Source organism: Ruditapes philippinarum, unplaced genomic scaffold (genome assembly GCF_026571515.1).
Source record: "Ruditapes philippinarum isolate M1 unplaced genomic scaffold, ASM2657151v2 ctg1598_1_1_1_1, whole genome shotgun sequence".
NCBI classification, from domain to species: Eukaryota; Metazoa; Mollusca; class Bivalvia; order Venerida; family Veneridae; genus Ruditapes; species Ruditapes philippinarum.
The window spans coordinates 114,846-139,206 of NW_026860722.1; the positions used below are offsets into that span (position 1 = coordinate 114,846).

The following is a 24,361-nucleotide window of genomic DNA, read 5'->3' on the forward strand; positions in this document are numbered from 1 at the left end:
AATAAGAAGCCCTAACGAAAGCCTTACTAGGTAAAATTGACAATGTTGCAGGCTTGGTTTGAATGAGCTAAAAACCAGATTAGAATATGATTTCGTCACATATGAATTTGAAAAAAAAATGTAAAGCGAATATGTCAACTTCAAAAAGTTGATATTTTTATTAGAAGTTTTATATTAATATCTTAGAATTTTCTTATAAAGAAATTCAGAATTATCAAATTCTATGCATTCGTCAAAAGAAAACAGCTTCTTTAAAAGAAACTGTAACAATTAATAATAAAATGTGTCTTTATTGCACAGGTTGGAATAATAATTTGAATGTGATATGTTTTATTACAAATAATTGTATCTAAAGTTTAATTCATACCAACAACTATTGCATATAAAATAAAAATAAAATCTATGAAGCTTACCGTAAAGCAAATTGAAAACGTTATTTACAATATGTTACCAACATAGTAAAAGCACACCAAAATATTTAAAAAGAAATGAAAAAAGCAACCAAACAACTCAAACGATAATTCTTCCGTAGGCGATATTCTTCCCGTTGCAATTTCAGTTTCATATCATATTCTGTTCAGCTATGATTGTCCATATCTTGAAGTTTTTTTGCAAGGGCAGCAAATGAAAAGAACCCAACGGTACACCATACACCAAATATTACCTACATTGTAAGATATCGGAACATAAGACTGACATTAGTGTCGTTTAAACAGAAATGCACAGAAATGTAAGACTGAAAGAAAAAGTAGTTCATTCTCCATAAGAAAGTACAAACGTTGAACTTAATTTAAAACTGTTTCACTTAATGCTTTTCTCATGACAAAAGTATAGGACTAATGTATTGATTGATAAAGAAAACTATTAAGAAAAACAAAATGACATTTATAAAATGCATTGACAGGCAAAGGAACAAAAAGATATGGGTTTTATCTTTAAAGAGCAATTATGATTGAAATGTTATTTAAACATTTTATAAACCTGGTCACTCCTCTCAGTTCCATATCTACATTTGCTTGCAAAGTGTTCACAATTGTTCCAAAGTAAATTGTAACCATTCTCCCCGAGCATTCCCTTGGCTGTATTTACAATCTCTTCAGGAGGCTTTGGTCTACACAATTAGAGATTAAAAATATTTTGAAAGTTTAATATCTTACTTCTTGATGTTAATTTATTGTTTTACATGCAATAAGTGCTTGCAAATTATGCGTAATTAATAAATAATTTCATAATTTAGTAAAATACAGCATACCTTTGAATATGTTTGAATACAATCAACTCTTTTGACAAATTTGTTTCATATGCAGAATAAAACAACGTTTTATTTTTGTTGTTTTTTCTTAAATTAAAACATCCTACAACATAAATAAAAAATAAAGCGTCTATATTGGGTTGAAACAATATCTTTCGCAGTTTTGCTTTTGAAGAGGAACAAGCGGTATCTTAACTGAAATATGACTTTTTGATGAAATGAGATATTGCAAGGTTTTTCCCCATATCACATTATACTATTACTAGATATTACTAGTGGAACTTTTGAAAACAATAAGTTTTAAAACAATTAAACGGCATACGTAAACACATACGTAAGCCATTGATCTTTTCTATTGTTTTTCTCTGCTTTGCAGTGTTTTCCATATTTCCAGAAATCGTCTAGTTGTACCCATCCTTTAGAGACAGGTGGGCGGGAGATTGGAAAAAGTTCTAATTTTATAGTTCTTTTAATCGGCTCCTCCCCACACAAATGGATAATTTTAGAGTCCCCTAAAAATATAGACAAATGTGCTGTTGCTATAAAAAAAACTTAGTATAGGAGTAACAATATTAAAACAACAACAGCAGCAAATTAGCAATCACAATCATAAAATTATATCTTTCAGTTATAAGCTTGACTTCCTGTGAAAAACACAGTGAGGAAATAAATAAAAAATAATGATTATACGATTTCCATTGACAATTTTACCCTTAATTGCCTGACCTTACAAACCTATAGGTCAAGTACTGACGTTGTAATCGATAAAAATCGGACGTAGATATTATTTAGAGCTACAAGATCTGCAAAGTGTGAGAAAATTATGAACCCGGGACTTTCGGAATAATTCCGCGGCACTACCGACTGAGCTATATGGCCGCCTACACATACTTTCCCCTGAAACGTGAACAGTTCTAAACCGTAGCACCGCATAAACTGAGTTAACGTTGTAAACATCAACTTAAATGCTAACTTCTGAAAATATTATTATATATTTACTACACCAAGCCTGCATTAATGTTTACGAATTCACAATATGTATCCATGTTCCCTTTCATTGCCTGAAAACAATCCAAACTGTATCCATTCTCTTTAATAATGAACATTATGGAATCGTTGTGCGAAAGACAATCTTACGTAACGTGTGTATAATATTCAGAAAGCAATATTTTTAATGATGTTTTTTTCTTAAAAGAATTTTAAATGCGTTGTTGGCTTTTGAACTACAGAACTATTGTCCGATTATTGTCAATTTTCTTAAAGCTTGGTGTCTAACTAAATAATAATACAAGGTACTTTTTGTAATGAGATACTGCGTACAATAGAGAAAAAAATAATACCCCTTGTCCAACTTGGGGCAATTGATTTTAACTATTAATCTATTAATTTAGTTTTTGTAACATAATTTGTAAAATCCAACATTTTCCCACGAACCTATGTAAACAGCCCAGTGATAATACATGTACCAATTGCGTTTAAATGTTACAAGGTCCCCCTTTTTAAGCTTTTTGATGATCTCTTCGTTGTGTTTTGTGATGAACTCTTGTCGCTTGGACAATCTCACGCCATGTATATTCTATAAAAGAAATGAATGGTACACAGTGAATTCATTCAAAAAGTCTAAATATGCAAGAACATAAAAACGTATAAAGGCAATCATTGATTATTACTGAAAATATGTTATTCTGTTTATTTAGCAAATACCAGAAAAGTCGAAAGCAAATAGAACTTATCGAATACTTGTGTTTATTTGTTTCATTTTGTCGATCCTTGACTTCCTTCAACTGTAAATATTTCTTGTCGTCAACAATCAGATGGGATACTCATTGACATCATGGAATTAACTGTTTCCTTGTAGTTAGAATTAGGACAAATTGTAAGAAATGAACTTTTCACGAATTGAAGAAATATCACTTTTTATAATAGTTGATATACAGAGACAAGCTTGCGGTTTTTGAAGGATTCAATAAATAAATCTCGGGGACATCAATATGTACACGTCGACCTGAAGCTGAACTGGTGGAAAAGACTTATCTTTTCTTTTATTTCAACAAATCAATGGTTTAAAATTGTGTCCATTTCAAAATTCAACAGTATTTTTTACGGCTTGCACGAAAGTATATGTACTATTTTTCTAAAATTGTATGTATATAACAATTAATTGCATTTTTCATTTAATTTGGAATGTTAATACCACTTCTGTGGTACTGACCTCTGTTGAAAAAAACTAAAAAATAGAGGATATTTGTTTCGTTTAGTGTAAGATAGGAATATATTTCACCGAGTGAGCACCAAAAGGTATATTTCACGAGTGGCGCAGCCACGAGTGAAATATGAACTATGAACTTTTGGTGTTCACAAGGTGAAATATATTTCGATCTTACACTAAACTAAACAAATTTTCTTTTTATTATATGCAAAGAAACGTTTTAAAAAGACATTAAACCTAATACTGAATGAAAAGCGCGCCAAATAATAATACAACGTGACGTCATTTACGACGTCACGTCATTAAGTACCCAGTTCTGTGTACGCAGGTATGTCACTGAAACAACGTAAGGGGCTTAAATTCAAAACAGTGAGATTATCAAAGTGGTAATTTCACTGTTTCAAACAGTGAAATTACCAGTTTTATATCACTGATATATTTCTATAAACCACCGAAAAGCATGTAATAAAATTTCTTCTTTACAGAATACTATACATAATTATTTGTAAATGAATATAATTACTAAATTGTAAGCATTATGAAGTGGTTTTTGTTTTATCATTTCAGCTAAGGTTGCTGGGCAGTGAGTATGATAACCTTCCAATATATTGAAGCAAAGGCACTAAAATACAAATTAAGATATTAAATGATTGTAAAAATGCAAAGATTTGATATTCGCAATACTTGCGAAAATTGCACTACACGAATTAACCAATTCATACTGTTTTTCCTCTAAATTTGGCATATTTTTTGTTTTGTTGTTTTTTGTTGTTTTTTTTGTTAATTTCTTATGTCACACGTAATTATACTGAGTTTTATTATCTTCACATGAAACTACTCTCCCTATAAGATATATCATAAATTCAATGCACCGTGTATAGTTTTATCTGTAATAATGAAAAAGAGATACACCTTACCATAAGAGCTACATCCATAAGAGTTTGGCCTGTTTCCTATTGGAATAAAACAAATTGCACATTTAAACTTTATGATGCGCTGAGATAGCAGAGTTAAGCACATAAATGAAAGAGACATATCAGATTATATAATAAAGATATTATATGCGTAACATGAATTCCAAATGATTTTTTAAAATCCGTATCGGGTTCAAAATAGTGTCTTATATAAAAGACTTTTCAAACAAAAAACAGAATTTCCTGTTAAAAAGATCTATGAATGATTTTGAATTAACTACTTAAATGGGATAATAGTTGTTCACCGACATTACATTTCACATGAAAACAAAACTGTTGTTATGATTAAAGATCAGTTATTGATTGTAACACATTTGCTTTATCACATGGAAATTGTATGACATCTTTAAATCTAAAAAAAAAATGTCATAATGATCTAAATTGTATCTTTAAAATGGCAAACAGTAAATTACCAAAGACGATCCAACCACAAAAGCATCCTGAACCATTTCATATGAAAACAATTTGTTTGAAGGATAAATAAATCAAGTATCGTTTAATATACACATTAAGCACTTATTTGAAATAAATGAAAAACTGTACCTTACCTTAGGAGTCACATTCATAAGTGTTTGACCTGTTCCATTGACCATTCCCTATGAAAACAATTTGTGTTATGATGAATAAATCAAGTGTCCTTTAATATACACAGTAAGCACTTATTTCAATAAACGAATTAAAAGTGAAAATATATTTGCTTTCGAATCCCATTTCACATGACACAAAACTGTTATTGTTTCTTCTGATAAGCTTTGAGTTATCCTTTATAATAAATATTTTAGCACATGGAATTCTTATTACATCATTTAATATTGAAATTAAAACGAGTTGGTTTGAACGAGATCAGATGTATGTGCAAAATAACAAACGGTTTCTTACCAAATGAGTTTTTTTCCTAATAGCACCACCACCATTTATTCCCTATAGCAGTGAAGCAATTAACAAATTTAGTTAAGAAGATGAACTTTAAAATAGTTAAATTAACAAACGGGTCCTTACCAAATGAGTTCCTATTATTATCATTTCTAATTTCCGTAATTCCACATATTTGTATAAATTACTCAATAACTGTTATTGATCTCATTTCATCGTTTATTTGTTGAAAACTTCTAAATTTCAAATCTAGAATTAATAATTAAATTTACAGAATTTTTCATTCTCACATGTGGTTGATAAGTCATTGATAATTAACTCTCAAAAATCCCTATACTGACTATAGCTATTTAATCTCATTTTTGAATCTCATTCTTCAATCTTCAATCTCGAATGCCCTTAAAAAATCTTGTATCAGTATTTGTTTTATATGAAATACCATATATCTCCATATTTGGAGGTTACACTAGCGTTATTACAAATTCAAGCCTTCTATATTTATGACAAGTGTTGCCCAAGTTACCATACCGGAGACAAAAAGACTAATTCCTGAAAATATTGGTCATGGTAACCGATGATTAAGTTTCGTAAACACAACAATTGCTGGCCTCTTGTCCAGAATTTATGAAGGTAACCGTTGACAGGGTTACCATACTAAAATAACCCAAACTAATACCCAGTCTAGTACCAACAAATTTATAGTGATAAATAATGACGAAACACATGAGGTCTAAATTTTCATACAAATTCATAAAATCAAACCTTAACCAGATGCATTGATTGCTAAAACTACAACACTATCCCAATCGCACTATCAATCCTTCCCTATAGCAGTAAAGCGATTCACAAATTTAGTTTCAAAGATGAACATAGTTAAAAGCACGTTATGCATTTTTCTATCTAACATGAGTCTTATTATGTTTAGATAATAGGTAAAGAACAACACATGTTTTTATAACATGATTTTTATGATGTTTAAGTAATTGTTTGAGAGCATGTAAAGTACTAATGACATGATGAAAGTAATAATGAATGTTGAATTATTAGTAAAGGAACTATTAAACGTAAACAAAGTAACATTTTTACTTCAATACAGAATTATTTATCTCTTCAAATGTATTTAAAAACAGCAAACGAACCAAAAGATGGTTGAGACAATGAATGATGTTTTAAAAACCATTAAAAACCTTGTTATAATGACAAAGTGGTAAACTGTACCTTACCCTAAAAGCTGATTTCATAGGTGCTTGGCATTTTTCCTATTGGAATAAAATGAAAAGCACATTTAAACTTTTTGATGCGCCGAGCTAGCAGTTTTAAGATGAAAACTAAGCCGCATGACAGGTAATATAAAAATGAACATAAAGTAAGTGTCATGAATTTTTTCAATGAATTTTCTTTTGACCCTAGAAGGGTTTTACAATATTGTCTTACATAAAAGACCTATCAAACTCAGTCAGAATTTTCTGTTAAAAAGATCTACAAATAATAGGCATTTGAAATAACTACTATAATAGCATAATATTATTTCATCGACATAACATTTCACATGAATACAAAACTGTTTCTTTTGATTAAATATCAGGCAAAGAGTGCCACCTATTTGCTTTATCACATGGTAATTGCAAAAAATATCATAATAATCTTAATTGTATCTTAAAATGGCAAACAGGCTAGTATTAAAGATGATCCAACCGCAAAAGCATCCTTAACCATTTCCCATTAAAACGATTTGTTTGAAGTATGAATAAATCAAGTATCGTTTAATACACACATTAAAAACTTATTTCAAATCAATTAAAAACTGTACCTTACCTTAGCAGCCGCAATGATAGCTGGTTGGAAAGTTTCCTATTGGAACAAAATAAAAAGCACATTGTAACTTTATGATGCGCCGAAATAGCAGTATTAAGATGAAAACTAAGCCATTAATGATCATGTAATTTAATAATTGACATGAAATAAGTTACGTGAATTTTTAATGAATATTTAATGAATCCGGAAGAGTTTTAAAATATTGTCTTACATAATAAAAGATATAAAAGACCTATCAAACAAATGTCAAAAATTCTTGTTAAAAAATCTATGAATTATAGGCATTTGAATAAGCTACTAAAATGAATTTCATCGACATGATATTTTATTTGATTCTTGAATCTTATTCTTCAATCTTCAATCTAGAATGCCTTTAGAAAATCTTGTACCCGTATCAATTTTATATGAAATACCTTATATCTCCATATTTAGAGGTTACACTAGCGTTATTACAAATTTAAGCCTTCTATATTCATAACCACAAGTGTTGACCAATTTACCATACCAGAAACAAAAAGACTAATTCCTGAAATATTGGTCATGGTTACTGATGATTAAGTTTCTTAAACGCAACAATTGCTGGCCTCTTGTCAAGAATTTATGAAGGTAACCGTTGACAGGGTTACCATACTAAAATAACCCAAACTAATACCCAGTCTAGTACCAACAGATTTATAGTGATAAATAATGACGAAACACATTAGGTCTAAATTCTCATACAAACTCAATCATAATGATTGCTAAAACTACAACACTATCCCAATCGCACTATCAATCCATCCCTATAGCAGTAAAGCGATTCACAAATTTAGTTTCAAAGATGAACTTAGTTAAAAGCACGTTATGCATTTTTCTATCTAACATGAGTCCTATTATGTTTAGGTAAAGAACAACACAAATTTTTATAACATGATTTTTATGATGTTTAAGTAATGGTTTGAGAGCATGTAAAGTACTAATCACATGATGAAAGTAATAATGAATGTCGAATTATTAGTAAAGAAATTATAAAACGTAAACAAAGTAATATTTTTACTTCCATACAGAATATTATATCTCTTCAAACAGCAAACGAAGCAAATGATGAATGTTTTGAAAACCATTACAAACCTTGTTATAATGACAAAGTGATAAACTGTACCTTACCCTAGGAGACGCTTTCATAGGTGCTAGGCATTTTTCCTATTGGAATAAATTGAAAAGCACAAATAAACTTTTTGATACGCAGAGCTAGCAGTATTAAGATGAAAACTAAGCCATAAATGAAAGAGACATGACAGGTAATATAAAAATGAACATGAAATGAGTAGCATGAATTTTTAATGAATTTTGTTTTGACCCTAGAAGGGTTTTACAATATTGTCCTATATAAAAAACCTATCAAACTCAGTCAGAATTTCCTGTTAAAAAGATCTATAAATTATAGACATTTGAAATAACTACTATAATGGCATTATATTTTTTCATCGACTTCACATGAATACAAACCTGTTTTTATTGATTAAATATCAGTCAAAGAGTGTTCCCTATTTGCTTTATCACATGGAAATTCTATCATTAAATTTGGAAAAAATATTATAATAATCTAAATTGTATCTTTAAAATGGCAAACAGTATAGAACCAAAGATGATCCAACCGCAAAAGCACTCTGAAAACAATTTGTTTGAAGGATGAATAAATAAAGTATCGTTTAATACACAAATTAGGCACTTGTTTCAAATAAATAAACTTTACCTTACCTTAGCAGCCGCATTGATAGGTGGTGGGCCTGTTACCTATTGAAACAAAATAAAAAGCACATTTTAACATTATGATGCGCCGAAATAGCAGTGTAAAGCTGAAAACTAAGCCATAAATGATCATGTAATTTAACAATGGGCATGGAATAAGTAACGTGAATTTTTATGAATAGTTTGATGAATCCGGATGGGTTTTAAAATATTGCCTTACATAATAAAAGACATAAAAGACCTATCAAACAAATGTCAAAAATTCTTGTTAAAAAATCTATGAATTAAAGGCATTTGAATAAACTACTAAAATTAATTTCATCGAAATGATATTTGATTTTTATTGGTTAAGGTTCAGTTAATGATTATAAATTTTGCTTATCACATGGAAATTCTATTACATATTATTAATTATATCTGGAAATATTATCATAAGGATCTAAGTTGTATCTTTAAAACAGTGTATTACCAAAAAAGCATCCTGAACCATACACTATGACAACAATTTGTTTTAAAGAAGAAAATAAATCATGCATCGTTTAATGTAAACATAAAGCATTTATTTAAAATAAAGAGTGAAACAACAAAATATAATTGCATTTAAATCCCATTTCACATGACACAAAACATGAATTGTTTTTTTCTGATAAAGATTGCGTTATGCTTTAATACATAAATTTTAGCACATGGAATACTTATTACATCATTTAATATTAACAAAAAATATTTTTACTTCCATACGGAATAATATATATCTTAAATTGTATTTGCCAAACAGCAAACGAAGCAAAAGATGGTTGAAAACAATGAATGATGTTTTGAGAACTATAAGAAATTGTAATTTTGACAAAGTGATAAATTGTACTTTACCCAGGAAGCCGCATTCTTATGTTTTGGGATTTTTCTCTATTGGAATAAAATAAAAGCACATTTAAACTTCATGATGCGCCGAACTAGCAGTATTAAGATGCAAACTAAGCAAAGAGAAAAAGACGTATAAGATAAAATAATAATGAACATGAAATAATAAAAGTGAATTTTTAATGAATTTTATGCATCCAGAAGGGTTTTAAAATATTGTGTTACATAATAGACATAAAAGGCCGATCAAACAAAATTCAGAATTTCCTATTCCAAAAGATCTATATATTATACGCATTTGAATTATCTACTAAATTGGCATTTTTATAATAAATCATGTATCGTTTAATGTACACATAAAGCACTTATTTCAAATAAGTAAAACGAAAAAAATTAAATGCATCCATTTCAAATGACACAAAAAAGTTATTGATTCTTCTGATAATACTGCAATTAAAAACGAGTTGGTTTGAACGAGTTTAGTTTTATGTGCAAAATATCAAACGGTTCCTTACCCTTGTCAATTTAACTCCTTTAGTAACCGCATCACCAACACATTTTCTCTATAGCAGTGAAGCAATTATCAAATTTAGTTAAAAAGATGAACATTATGCCTCATACACGATTTCTTTTTTTTTCTAACATGAGTTTTATTATGTTTTTATATAAAAGTTTTAGAACAATGAATATTTTTATAAAATGTTTTTTTTTTTATATTTAGATAATGGTTTAAGAGCATGTAATATACTAAACACCTGATGAAAGTAATAATAAATGTGTAAGTATTTGAAATAAAACTGTAAAACGTAAGCAAAGTAATATTTTTTCTTCCATACAAAATAATTTGTCCTTTAAAATTATTTGCCAAACATCAAACGGTGTAAAAGATGGTTAAGGTAATTGGCCAATGAGTGACTTTTTGAAAACTATATACAATATCACAAGAATTAAAAAACCTTTGAGAAAGGAAACATGAAAGCATTTTTGTTGGATTTTCGGCATTTAAGCACCAAATTACATTTTACCCTATACAAGGAACAAAGCGATATACAAAATTAGTCTTTTATATATGATTGTTTAAATATTATTTATTGTGCAAGAAACGTGAATTATCCAAAAATGAAAAATTAAATAGAAATCAATTGGACGAAAATGTGTTGTTCATTAAAAAGATAAAATCATACATTGCTTGAGGATATGGATTTTTTTAACGTCATTAAACTTTGAAATTTAACTGCAACGAGTTCGGTTGTATATATAAAATGGCACACGGTTCCTTACCAATATAGCTCCACCATCAACGACATCCTCACTTTGTCCCTATTGGAGTAAATCAATTAACAAATTTAGTTTAAAAGAAAAAGTATCATTTAATATGATATTATGCACTATTTTTCAAGATAAAATTATTACAAACACGAAGTTAAATCTTTCAAAGCTTATCATTGCATTTGAAAGCAATTTCTCATGCAGCAAAACCGTTAAGTTGTATCTGTAAAAAGAAATGCCTTACCAAAGAATCTCCATCCCGAGAACCACCTCTTATTTGTCTATGTAGGAGTTAAACAATTGACAAATTAAGTCTTAAAGATAAATAAAGTGAAGTATCATTTTGAAAGTTCATTTGGCACTTTGATTTAAGGGACAGACATTATATAAACATGTGAGATCGTCTTATTAAGGTACAGAAAAAGTCTGAATGAATCTAAAAAGTTTTGTCGTATATTTATCAAATATATATATCCGAAATATGCAATTCCTTATAAACATGAGGTATATCGTAAACTCGTGCATCTAAACGCACAGTTTTTTGCTGATGAAAATGGAATAATTAGCCCAAAAGCACCTTTAATCTATAGCTATACGAGTAAAGCAATAAACAAATAAAAAGAAAATTTAGAATGTTGAAAAGCTATTTTTAGATTTTTCAATCTGTTTGTCAACCATCGCATTTTATATCGTGCTTTTTTTATAAAACACCTAAGGTAAATAATTGTAACTGACCTCGTCTCCATTGACTTCATTGTCTTCATTGACTTCATTGACTTCATTGTCTTCATTGACTTCATTGTTATCATTGCCTTCATTGTTTTCATCGACTTCATTGACTTTATTGTTTTCATCGACTTCATTGTCTTCATTGACTTCATTGTCTTCATTGTCTTCATTGACTTCATTGTCTTCATTGACTTTAATGCCATCATCGACTTCATCGTCTTCATTGACTTCATTGTCTTCATTGACTTCATTGACTTCATTGTTTTCATCGACTTCATTGTCTTCATTGACTTCATCGCCAGTTCCAGATAGGTTTTTCTATAAGATAATATTCAAAAATAATATTAACTTATTGACTTGAGTTTTGGTGCACATAACTTTATTTATTAAACCTGTAAACATTGGTTCACAACGTAGCAATTAGCTTCCTGCGAAATGTCTTTATTGTACAATCTTTTTATAGAATTGTGCAATTTGTAACTAATTGTTTACTTACACTGGAATAATTACATCGAAACAATAGCGTGTTGTTAATTTTTATTTGTAAAGAACTTACTAAATCATATCTGCAGTAGATGGCCACTTTCTTGCAACTGTTCCACATTTCATTGTAGTATATGTTTCCGACCATTGTCTTAGCTAATTCTACTATATCCTCAGGGTCATCCGGGCTTGGAAATCAATAAAGAAATCTTTAAAATTGTAAAACAATCTATTTTTTCAAAATTTAACAGCAATGACAGTTTTGTGTACCATAATATAATTGCAGACTTATGACTATATAGATTTTCATTGCCAGACATTATATGTGTTTGGGTTTATATGATAAACAATATAATTTTTATCGTGTAATTGCATCTGATATAAAAATCATTCTGCGGAGAAAATGATATTTATTCAAACGAAAAAAGAAAAAAGAAGAATATTAACGATTTATTTCTATCTTTTATTCACGGCGGATATTTAAAGAAAAAAATCCAAATACCGCTAATCTCTACAAAAGCCGATAACGATACATGGTAAGGTAACACAATACCGGTAGTTGAAATAGTCCGACAAAAACATAACGGGAGAGGCATAAATTTCTGTGGTTTTAAATCTGCGATGTCGTAATGAACCGCAAAAATAGCAGAAATAAATTTCCCGCAGAAAAGGTGCTTATTCGGTAGAATAACAATGCTGAAATGTAGAAATGGTTTTTATTCATATCAAAAGTAAGAAAGAAATTGCAATATCTTAAAATCACAGTTATATTGACTTAATCAAGGACTTATTCAATGTGTCTTACGTCATCTCTGGTGTATCCTTGCAATTTCTCTCGTATGTGTCAAATGCATCGGCAACATAAATGAAATCTTCCTCATTAACAGCTGCTTTTGTATATTTTTTACCGGCGACAGTGAACAAAGCTTCACTTTGATCACTTGAATCTGCTATGGTTTCCCCAATAAGGTGTACAACTTTCTTGTCCCCTATAACATAATCAATTACTCCGTATAAAGAAATATAAGTTTGAGCCGAATTGTCTTATAATGAAAGATTGTAATTCAAAAAAGTACGTTGGTAGTATACAGTATCAAACATAACGACAAACCAAAAAAAATGATAATATTAGGATGTTGTTGGCAATTATGAGTTGCATGACCTTATATTATATACATTTATAAACAAGTAGCAGATAGAGAATTGATCTAGAACATATAATTATTATCCACCATAAAAATATTCATACTAAATAAGTTTATGAACATTTGCTTTAAAAGCAATATTTTATAAAAATATCGAAAAGACACATTTTTATTCTTTTATCAATATTTGAAATTCTTGTGATCAAAATTGTGACTGAAATTGCCAATTTGCTTGAAATCTCATATCGCAACTCAAGCAAACAATGACGACTTCATAATTAATAAATTGAATGATATCTATCAATAACGCGGGATGAATGTAATGAATGGTTTAACTTATTGTTCATTTGACTATAGAATAGTGTGGTAGTGTGGAAGACATTTTAAAGATTAGTCGGTTAATGATTATTGTATTTTATAACTTGTGTATCTGCAAGTCTTTTTCATTTTTGTCTCCAAATCAAATATCTTATAGTTATCATTTTAGTTGTTTTATTAAGATACTCATCTTTCATTTCAGTCATATTAAATAAGAAAATGTGCTGTACATTTTTGTCATTCAAATGCAGTATAAAGCAGTGGTGCACGTACCGACATAAATTCCCCAATGTGTGGCTGTTTGACTGTGAAATGTTATCATATCACCCGCCACGAGTGATTCGAGAAATTGTTTTGCGTTCGTTTCAATGGCCATTGTTTCAGAATGTCAATAAATGTATATGTATCAGTTCCTCACTCTGAAAAAAAGGTTTCGCTTTGGAATTATCGTGATCTAATAACTTCAATTTAAAATCAATTCCTAAACAAATGTAAATGAGTTAGTTTCAAAATGTTTCTGATATAATTTTGTTTTCCATGTTAATTTATTTTCCTCGTTAATATGTTTACGTAGGTCGAGGGCATCCTACTCTATACCGTACATTGTATTTGTGCATATTAAACATATGAATTAATATAACAGTAACATACATATAATGTATTGCAGGGGATATGACCAATATACAATTACTACCATATTTAACAATGTTACATATAATCATATGTTATATATTATTCAGTAAACAAGGAACTTCATAATATATTTATTTCTGACATGAAAGAAAAGAAAAAAGGAACAGGTTTTTGCAAATAATATATTTTTGATCATTAAAACTTCTGGCTATCGTTTTTAGCTTTACAAACATATGAAAGGTTAACTATAGCTCAATCTTTTGACTCCATGTCTATGGAAGGTATCTAAATCATTTTGATACATTGCTTTCTCTCTCAAAATTATAAATTGGTACTTAATATATTAGTGTGCTCTTGTAGTATTTGGTACTTGTTCTTTTACTCTACAGTTGTAAATACATCTTTTCAGAAAAAGTAAAATTATATTTATTGCAGTTGAATTACTATCTTTCAAACCTAGGATAAAGTTGCAACAGTTGAGCACATTTCTAAAATTGCCAAACCTTTCAAAGACAGAAAATATTAAATTGTTTATTATCGGACAAAACCAAAACATGTGTTCTTATGATTCTGTCTATCTTTTAATTTGATTTTTAAAAGTATTGAATGAGTTGCAATTATTCTATGATTAATTCTGTATTGAGACCATTGAAGGCTTGAATCATTGGATATTTTAAAAGGTAAAGCAAAAATGTAACTCCATTCTTCTTCACTTAATGTTACATTTAGCTTTTCACACCATTTTGATATACAAGTAGGTATTATCTTGGTTTTAATAAATACCTCATACATAGGATGTGTAAACTTAGTAAATTTTAAAATAACTTTTAAATAAGGTGGTATAAAAGGTCTTTGTAGGACATTGCATGTTCTGCATAAGTTGAAAGGAAACTGAATACACTATTTACAATACCAAGATAATGTATAAAGTTAGACATAATATTATATTTGTCATTGAATTCATTTAAACTATAAAATTGTCCATTTGGTTTTAAAAGATCACCTATGACATGTACACCTGCATTAAACTAGTTTTTAAAAAACACTGGTTGATTGCCAAGAGTTATTAAAGGTTTATAGAAAATTGGATAAGAATATAACTCATTTTCATTTGTTTCTAAAAGTTTACAGAACATATAATATGCATTCAAAGTGTCTTTCCAAAAATCATTTTTTTATCTCACTAATCCTTTTTTCTAAATACCACAATTAATCAATTTCTCTATATCAAAAATTGTGCATGCTAAACCTATCCATTTGCCATTATTCTTTAAAATTCTTCTTATCCAAGATATCTTTAAGGATTAAATATATGCTTCAACGTCTATCATTCAGAGACCACCTTTATCATTGCTTTGTCTCAAGACCTCTTGTTTTATTTTACATTGACCATGCCAGACACAATCTCTGAAGGTTTCAGTTACTTTAATTATATTGAGACTTGGATTTGGCAGTGTTGTAAATAAATGTGTGAATATAGAAAACAATAAAGGTACTACGATTCTTCCGATAGGAGTTAAATTTTTCGTTTCCAACTGGATAATAGTTTCCGCATTTTGTTCATTTTTTCTTCATAATTAATTGTCACCATTTTCTTAAGTTCTACATGAAATTTTATACCTAACATATCAAAAGAAGACCGACTCCAAGACAATCTCCATTTAGTTTTAATGCTATTGTTACTATATTTAAGTTTACCAATCCAAACAACCTTGGTTTTATCAAAATTAACCTCAAGACCTGAAAACAATGAAAAATCTGCAAGTGTGTTTAGGAATTCATTTAAAGATTCATCAGTGCCATTAAATATAACAGTTGTATCGTCTGCAAATTGAAATAATTTATGTTCAATACTATTTATTTTAATACCTTTGATTTTTTTATTTGGTCTTATTTTTATGGATAATATTTCTGCACATAGGATAAAAATGTAACAACTTAAAGGGTTTCCTTGACGACAGCCCCTTTGAGTTTAATAAAGTCAGAAAGAAAACCACACTGACTTATTGTTGTTGATACACTATCTTTATAAAATATAGTAAACCATCTTTAAATATCGTTTCCAAAGTTAAATAAGGTTAAAGTTAGTAGCACAAAATTCCAAGATAATGAGTCAAAAGTTTTTTCAAAGTCTATGAGAAGGAGTAATCTTTTTCTTCTGTGTAGTTCATTCTTCATAATATCATAGATTAATATAGTATTTCCCCTATAAACCTGCCTTTAATAACGCCTGTTTGATCATTACTTACTATTTTATCTAAAAATTTCTTTAAACGATTTGCAATGCAGTCTGATCCTATTTCATATACTCAATTTAACAGAGCAATTGGTCGCCAGTTTTTTGCATATATTCTAGATTTATTTCCTGTCGGAATAAGTGTAAGTATTCCCTGAGTTTGTGTATGCGACACAGACGCTGATGAAAAAGCATGATTTAAAGCCCTACATACAAACATACCAATACGGTTCCAAGAGCCTTTATAAAAGTCTGCGTTAAAGCCAGAAGTTCCTGGACTTTTATTGTTAGCCATATTTTTCAAAACATTTGACGCCTCATTTGTTGTTATTGGTCCTTCTAAAGATGCAGCATCATATTCTGATAATTTTGGAAAAGTTAAGCTATCAATAAAATATTTGAAAGTTCATTTAAATTTTCTATGTTGTTTGCTGAATATAATTTTTTTAAGAATGTCATTCTGGTTTGAAATTTCTGTTCCATCATCATTAATTACACTTAAAATTGTTTTTGTTGTATAGCTATTCTTTTCTAAATTACAGAACAATTTGCTTGGTTTTCCACCATCAATATTCCAATCAACTTTTGATCTTATCATAAAACCTTTCAAGTTTTTCATTCTGTATGTTATTTAGTTCTTCTTTGAAGTTATTTAATTGCTCAACTTTATCAACAGAAAATGAATTATTGAAATTTTCAATTTGAATTTATTGACTATTTCGCGTTTATTTCTTTTTATATGAACTATATGATATAGATTTTCCTCTAATTTCCATTAATAACGTCTAACGAAATAACTTATTATTTTTTGTTAATTGCAAGTCTGACGGATTTATATCTAAAATGTTTTCATAATTATATATCGGAAAAGCATATTGGATTATAGTTTTATCTATTATGTTATTGATTTCCTTCAGATAATCTAAATCTTTTAAAAGTGAATTATTATGCTTCCACAATCCTTTACCATGATCAAAACTTACAAATTTCAGTTTTAATAGAATCATAGAATGACCAGAACGAAAACGTGGTTTAATCATAGTATCTACTACACTTGTAAATACAATAAGGGTAATCTAAAAGAGATATAATCTTGCTTGTTGAAAGGGATTTGTTCTTCGCCAAGTAAAACGCTTAGTTGTTGGAGAAAAGATTCGAAAAGGGTCAGCAAGTTCTTTTTTTTTTTTGCATTTCGTTCAGAATGAAGGCGCGTGCTTTTTTATCATTTATATTTTTATAATTATCATAATCCAATTTTCGGGGTTTATAACTAAATTAAAATCTTCGCATATAAGGTGATCACTGTTTCCAATTTGATCTATCTCATCAAAAATATTTTTCAAAAAAAGATTGATTGTCCTCATTAGGACCACTTAAAGAATCAAGAGTGAATCTCGTTTCGGCTATAGTAATGTCAACAATTACATAATTGCCATACTCATCAACAATCTCTTGGTTTACATTGTTAACAAGTTTATTTGAAAGAAAAATTCCAACACCCCTTGAGTTTGAACTAGAAAAGCATAAAATAAATTTTGAACCCCATTCTGTATAAATATCTTTAAATTAGTCCTGGTGAAAAAAAGTGTGTATCCTGCAGACAAAATATATCACATTTGATTTGTTTTAAATATTTACAGTTTATAGACAAAATAGACAGATCAGTCATTAGTGTGGAAAAAAAAGATTACCTTCAAAAATCAGCCTTAACTCAAGCCAGAAGTATAACATGCTTAACATAGAATAAAAAGCAAATTTATTCAGTAAATATGAATGTAGAAAATTAAAGAAAAAGCGATGCGTTCGTGCAAATCAAATTAATTAAATTGAACTTATATAAAGAAAATGTAAAAATATTTTCCTGAAGACCAAAACTGACATTTTGTTTTCTAAAAAGTTACAATCATCCTTTTTTATACCTAGTATCACTACATTCCAAGACAGATGTAGCATAGTACAGTTTTGAGAAATACAAGTAGAAGAAAAGAAACTACAACTTTCTTGTAGCATTTTGGTAACAGCAATTAGTTACAATATGCAACAATACTCATTTGCCCTAAATGTACATTTTATTAACAATATAAACAACAATTGTTCTTCGTTTTATCAAAATACTGGCTTTTATTCTTAAACAAAAAGAACAAAACATCTTACCATTATTAAATGCTGAAAAACCATTAAAGTATGCTTATTCAACTTCTCATTAACATTTTCATTTATCATTACTTTATACATTATATTTTTTTCATTGGATTCAAATACTTTTTATACATTCGTTAAACATTACATATAATTTCTCATTACAAATACTGTGATAGTAAATTATAAATAGAAGAAAAGGAGAAACAAGACTGCATTTGTGAAAATGCTATGCCACCGCATTAATACAACACTAAATAGTAATGTAAGAACATAACATTTTTGTTTCTATACAATTGAAGATTGCCATAATGCATAAATTACTGACCTATCTAATTCTTATTATCAGATTAGTGGTTAAATCTATATTGTTATTCAAATAAAATATCATAGTAGGAATCTATCAATGCAGTTGAGTCTTGTAAATTTGGTGGTGAAGATCATATTTCACATAGCCAAAATTCCATGACCGTACATCAAAGGACAACACAATCAGTTATTTTGTCAAAATCTAGGCCAGCTGATATCAAAGTTCACTTGGTGACACTTGTATAATAAAATATACTTCAAATTGGTTAACAAACACTCGTATGGTTATAGTACTTTAAGTTGGTAACTCTCAAATACACATTAACTGATAGAACTACAAGTTGGTGCAGTCAATTGTCTTAAAAGTACTTCACTCATTTACAATTAATAATTCAACTTAGTAACGCACATAATTTTGTCAAAAGTGCAGCAGGTTGTACCTCTCAATATATTATCATGTATCTTACGCATATGACTTTCATACTTTATTTTGTACAAACATTTGCAAGAATAAAAGTATAATGCATTTAGCAAGTAGCAAAAGTAATTTTGCAGTCATATTGTTAAAATAAACTTAATGTGGTCATATTAAAGATATTAACTTTATGCAATTTTGTCCTATATTTGATTTTCATGACCGTCACTAACACGCAAACACTGATAATTTCTTAACACTTTAAACCACCTAAACTGCATTTATATCTACAGAGTAAATGGTGTATTCACTTTAAATTTGAGAACATTTTCATTTTTAATAGAAACAATCTCTGGATTAAATTAAATATATAACAAACTAAATATAACAACAATTCGGACCATGAATAAAATATCAATACATAATAATATTTCTGATATAATGACTTGAGCATTACCTGTAATTCTATCCTCAACGTATAGTACATTGGACAACTCAATTAAAGAAAAATAATGAAACCAAAACAATACATGATAAGTGGAATTGTAGTAACTTATTTAAACATGAAATTACTTACGGAGAAACAATAGTAGTAAAAGTATAAATGCCATGTAGAGCGACCGAAACAATAGCTAATATATTATCTTTCTTTCCTATTAATAGTCAAAGTATGCAACACTTACCTCTATCACAACTGATAGTAATTGTGCATTGCAAAAATGTTTACATGTAACAAAGTGAACATTGCAAGATACGAGTATATATATTTGACATGACATCTATGAAATAAAATCCACCTAAAAATATTAAGTGTCAATCCTTTACGCATATTTGTAAACCGCAAACGAGGAAAAATGTGATTATACCCTATTATTTTCATGATACCAAGTACATGTATGCAATCAAGATATCTAAATGTGTCTACCTTCGATACATCCATACATTAGGACCCACAGATAAACACAAAAAGGTGCTCATCAGATTTAATTTATTTTTGTCCGTTGTAAACATGTCATAATTAAATGTACAACCATCGGTGCATAATTACTTCTAGGGTTTATCATATCAGCACATTTTATCATTGAAGGCCCACTATTACACAGTAATGCATTAATTTATTTCTCAAAAGCAGCTTTCCTTTTTGAGTGTGTTTTCAGTTATACTTTCAAAAAAATCATTGGCTAATGAACCATCTTTTGCTTCTGTTGTTTCTTTTTGGTTGTTAATGAATTTATAAAAGAGATTCAGTATTTGTATGAGAGTCAACAAAACCCAAAATACTACTTTGTATATATACATATTGCTACTTTTATGACTAAAAAATCACATTTAGTGCTACTTTCTTCAATCGATAAGCATCTAACATGCTCTATAATCATAACTTAAACAATATGAAACTAGTGTATAAAGAAGAAATTATACGTTCTTTGAGGCATAATGTGCCTTAAATCAATAATTTCAGATTTTTTTATATTCTTTAATTTTATGACTTGTTACTAATAAATAATACATAATTAAATACCAAATTATTACACTTTCATCAGTTTTTTTTAAACAATTTGTATGAAGAAGAGTTCAGACTTTGGATTTTGAAACATGTGAACATTTCAAGTATCAAAAATGAATAGTTACATGTACTTCATTGCAAATCACAAGGGATTACATTAAATACACACTATGCCTCAGATGAACAAATCTTAACCTCTGTAGGTTACAAATTGGCACAATTGACACATTAAAGGTCTGAAAAGAAATCAAATAATATATAACTTTTAGTCAACACATTTGATACGAAATTGTTTTGATATTTTGAGAATACAATCGGTAAGATAAAGAGATGATTTTCATTAACAAAATAGATTATAAAAATAAACCTATTTATTCATCACATATTCATTCATACTAAATGTCGTAAAAAAAGTTATTTAAAGCAGGGTATCTCAAAATTTATATTTTTTTTTTGAAAACCTATTAAATAAAGCGAAAACAAAATCACGATAATACGACAGTCATCACTTTCCCTGATTTTTGTGGTTTTACCTTTCGCTTTAGGGAAGTCAGACAAAAAATACACAAAATTGGCGAATCTTTTAAATTGAATATCAACATGCTTTTAGGTGCGTATAATCTAGAGGAAACATAACGTGAACTAAATTTGAATAGCATAATAATGTTTTTTGTTGTTGCTGTTTTTTTTCCAGAATAGATGGAGTTCAAACTGGATGGTGCAGTTTTACTTTATATCGGAATTTGCTAAAATGTAAAGCACCTTCATCATTTTAACACCATCTCAACTACATAAAAGAAAAACCCGCCAGTAGTATATAACAATCGTTCTTCAACCTGCCTGCAGCCCTGCAGCCTCAAGTAACAAATTAAATAACAATGGGGTCAATCGTGGGTGACTGATCGCGAACAATGGGGTATAGCGCACCCTGGTATCAGTTTCAATGACAGGAATGTAGGTCAAGCCCATCCTTTTTCGTAACAATTGGGGTGTATTAAATGACTTTAAAATTCCCATGACGTATCTAGCCCAACCCACATTATGTCGAGTTACAGTCCCACTCTAATTGACAGGGATCATTACACTGCGTGCTTCCTAAAATATAATAACGGTAGATTTTCGGGTGACAATGGGAGGCTGAGGTTGAGCAACGTGCATTCCATACGAGGTTAAACTGACGCGATCGTTGACCTAACAAAAGACGACGTGACACACCTTCATTCCTATACATTTTGTCGTTACCAAACTTTATTTTTTATAAACACACATAACATTAACACTTCCTGATCTATACGTTTAAAATACAAATACTGCTAATTATGATTTCTTTTCTCAACAAAATTTTTATTATCATTTCGTGTTATCTCATATTAATTTATCTTACGATATCCTTACCAAAATTATTTAAAATTTAACAATAAATAAAGATTTTTATCAATAAAGCAAACAAGAGTTTTATTAAAATATTATCTCCATTGAAATAAAGTTTCGGCTATTAAAAATTGTGCGCAGGCCGTGAAAATGTAGAGATTAAAGATAGAAATAATAAACTTAACCATTTGTTTCAGATATCTTGTAGTCCTTTTTATATAACCTCTACACCGAAAATAACACCGTTAAGTTTAATTTTCATCACTTGTACGTTTAATAGAGTACACACGTAATCATAAAATCATATTAAGTTACCACTTGTTTACCAAATTATAACTGTAGTTATATTGATTTGAACGCTTAAAATATAAATAGAGTCGCATTGAAGAAATAGTTTAGCCCGATATCCAACTAATACTTACTCGAACAAAGTTGTTGTTTTTTTTAATTTAATTTATTTATTACATTATATACATATAACGCGTAGAAATAAATTATGGCTATTTTATGATCGATAACGTCATAATAGTATTACGGGGTTCAACTCGGTTCAGATTCTCACATTATCGATTTTATTTTTCAATTAATTCCTATATAACGGTATCATCTTTTAGTGTTGGGATCGAAAAAATTTTCCGTTTTGCCTGACGTTCAAGCATACTTTTAGCTATGACTGTCATCTATTTTGCTGGAACTACCACTCGTATACGATATTGCGGTTTCTTTTGTCCAGTGCTACTAATTCGTTTACAACTGGCTTTCCGTTTTACCGGACAGCCGGGAGGTGATGGAATAATGCCTCGACCCACCTGCACTCTTCGGGAGAGTAAACTACTCTTAATGCTCATTTTTGAAATTGTTTGGTTTTCTTATTACAACATTGGTCCATATTTTCGTCCGTACTGTTTGATGACAAACGGATTAATGATCTAAACAAGGTATCAAGCAATAATTGTATTAAGTTTGCTCTTCTGGTTACGAGACTCGTGGTTTCAATTTATTCCATCACAATCATCATCCTCAACATCATCATCATCATCATCGTCGTCGTCGTCGTCACTGCTGTCATTTTCGCTATCATCACTTTCTTAATTTTGCCCCGTAACGTATTCGTTCATAAACGCTTCAAAAGAAATGTTTGTATTTCGTCAGTGACAGACGAATGGCTCGTTCAAAATCCAATTCTTGCTTAAGGTTTCTTTCATAATTTAACTGTGAATGTAACCCTCTCTCAATTTAGGTATATAGGAAATTATCGTGGTATATTTTTTCCATAAACGCGCGCACGTTGTTACCTCGTAGCGCGGTAATGGCATTTGTTTTAGCTTTTCGTATTTTCCACTTTATCTTCCCATTCGTTTTCATTTTCATTCCTGGCAATCTTGGCCAACTTTTTGAAAACTTCGTCTTCTTGATCTAAGTATTGGGCGTAGTCATTACTTTCCTCCGAGTCGTATTTCATCCTTTTGTCGGGATAGATGTCTTCATCGGGGAATGGTCGCTTTGGTGCTGGACGTTCGGGACACCAACGTTCCACGTGATTTTGAAGGTCGTGAACGTTATGAAATACCACGCTGCAGTAGTCGCAAGAATGCATGGTTTGAATAGTGTGGATTTTTTCTTCCAAATGATCAAAAAGATCATAATCGGTTTGTTTTATGTTCGATACTTTAGCAGCATTGCAAATGGGGGCATGCATGCACAGTACTTTTGACAGTTCCGTGTGTTTCACGGGCATTACTTCTGGTACTTGTTCCTTGCTCGCTTCAAATAGATCCATACATGGGCATGCGCAGTGCTTCTGGTGTAGTTGTTTTCAGGTCAAGCAGAAAATACCCGTAGGGTCGGTTAATGGCGTCGTCAAACCTATTAGCCTTATTAGCGCGCTGGAGTTTATCGGGTTGATTTGTTTAGCCAGGGTGGCAATAGGCTGCCTATCTACCGGATTATTAAATAATACCAAGTAATGACAGGTTCTGTGCTGTGTGGGATCCTTGCTCAAATACAAATTGTGTTCAGAGCCGAAAGATTTCTCTGATTACAAGATGAATGCCTTCTGTAAAGAGATCTGTTGATCGTTGATCCCCATGGG

At 29.6% G+C, this 24,361-nt stretch overlaps 1 protein-coding gene across 5 annotated transcripts; it reads right to left on the reverse strand.

Annotated features, from left to right (window-relative positions):
• Positions 1–979: 979 nt before the first annotated feature.
• Positions 980–22,567, reverse strand: LOC132713184 (probable ATP-dependent helicase PF08_0048). Of its 5 annotated transcripts, XR_009623415.1 has the most exons (16): positions 22,455–22,560; positions 13,933–14,078; positions 13,002–13,185; positions 12,270–12,384; positions 11,720–12,031; positions 10,997–11,035; positions 10,231–10,278; positions 9,725–9,760; positions 8,864–8,899; positions 8,265–8,305; positions 7,124–7,159; positions 6,532–6,567; positions 4,984–5,031; positions 4,379–4,414; positions 2,687–2,828; positions 980–1,111 (listed from the first exon to the last, which is right to left on the reverse strand). XR_009623415.1 is itself a non-coding variant. In XM_060695670.1 (13 exons), the coding sequence occupies exons 2-12, from the start codon at positions 14,033–14,035 to the stop codon at positions 6,546–6,548; spliced, it is 972 nt and encodes a 323-aa protein (XP_060551653.1). In that variant the 5' UTR covers positions 14,036–14,078; positions 22,455–22,560; the 3' UTR covers positions 5,435–5,557; positions 6,532–6,545. The 5 variants fall into 5 exon arrangements, 1 of the variants encoding a protein (XP_060551653.1); XR_009623414.1 differs by lacking the exons at positions 980–1,111; positions 2,687–2,828 and adding an exon at positions 5,315–5,356; XR_009623417.1 differs by lacking the exons at positions 980–1,111; positions 2,687–2,828; positions 13,933–14,078 and adding an exon at positions 5,315–5,356 and having other exon boundaries at positions 22,455–22,567.
• Between the last annotated feature and the right edge of the window lie 1,794 nt (positions 22,568–24,361).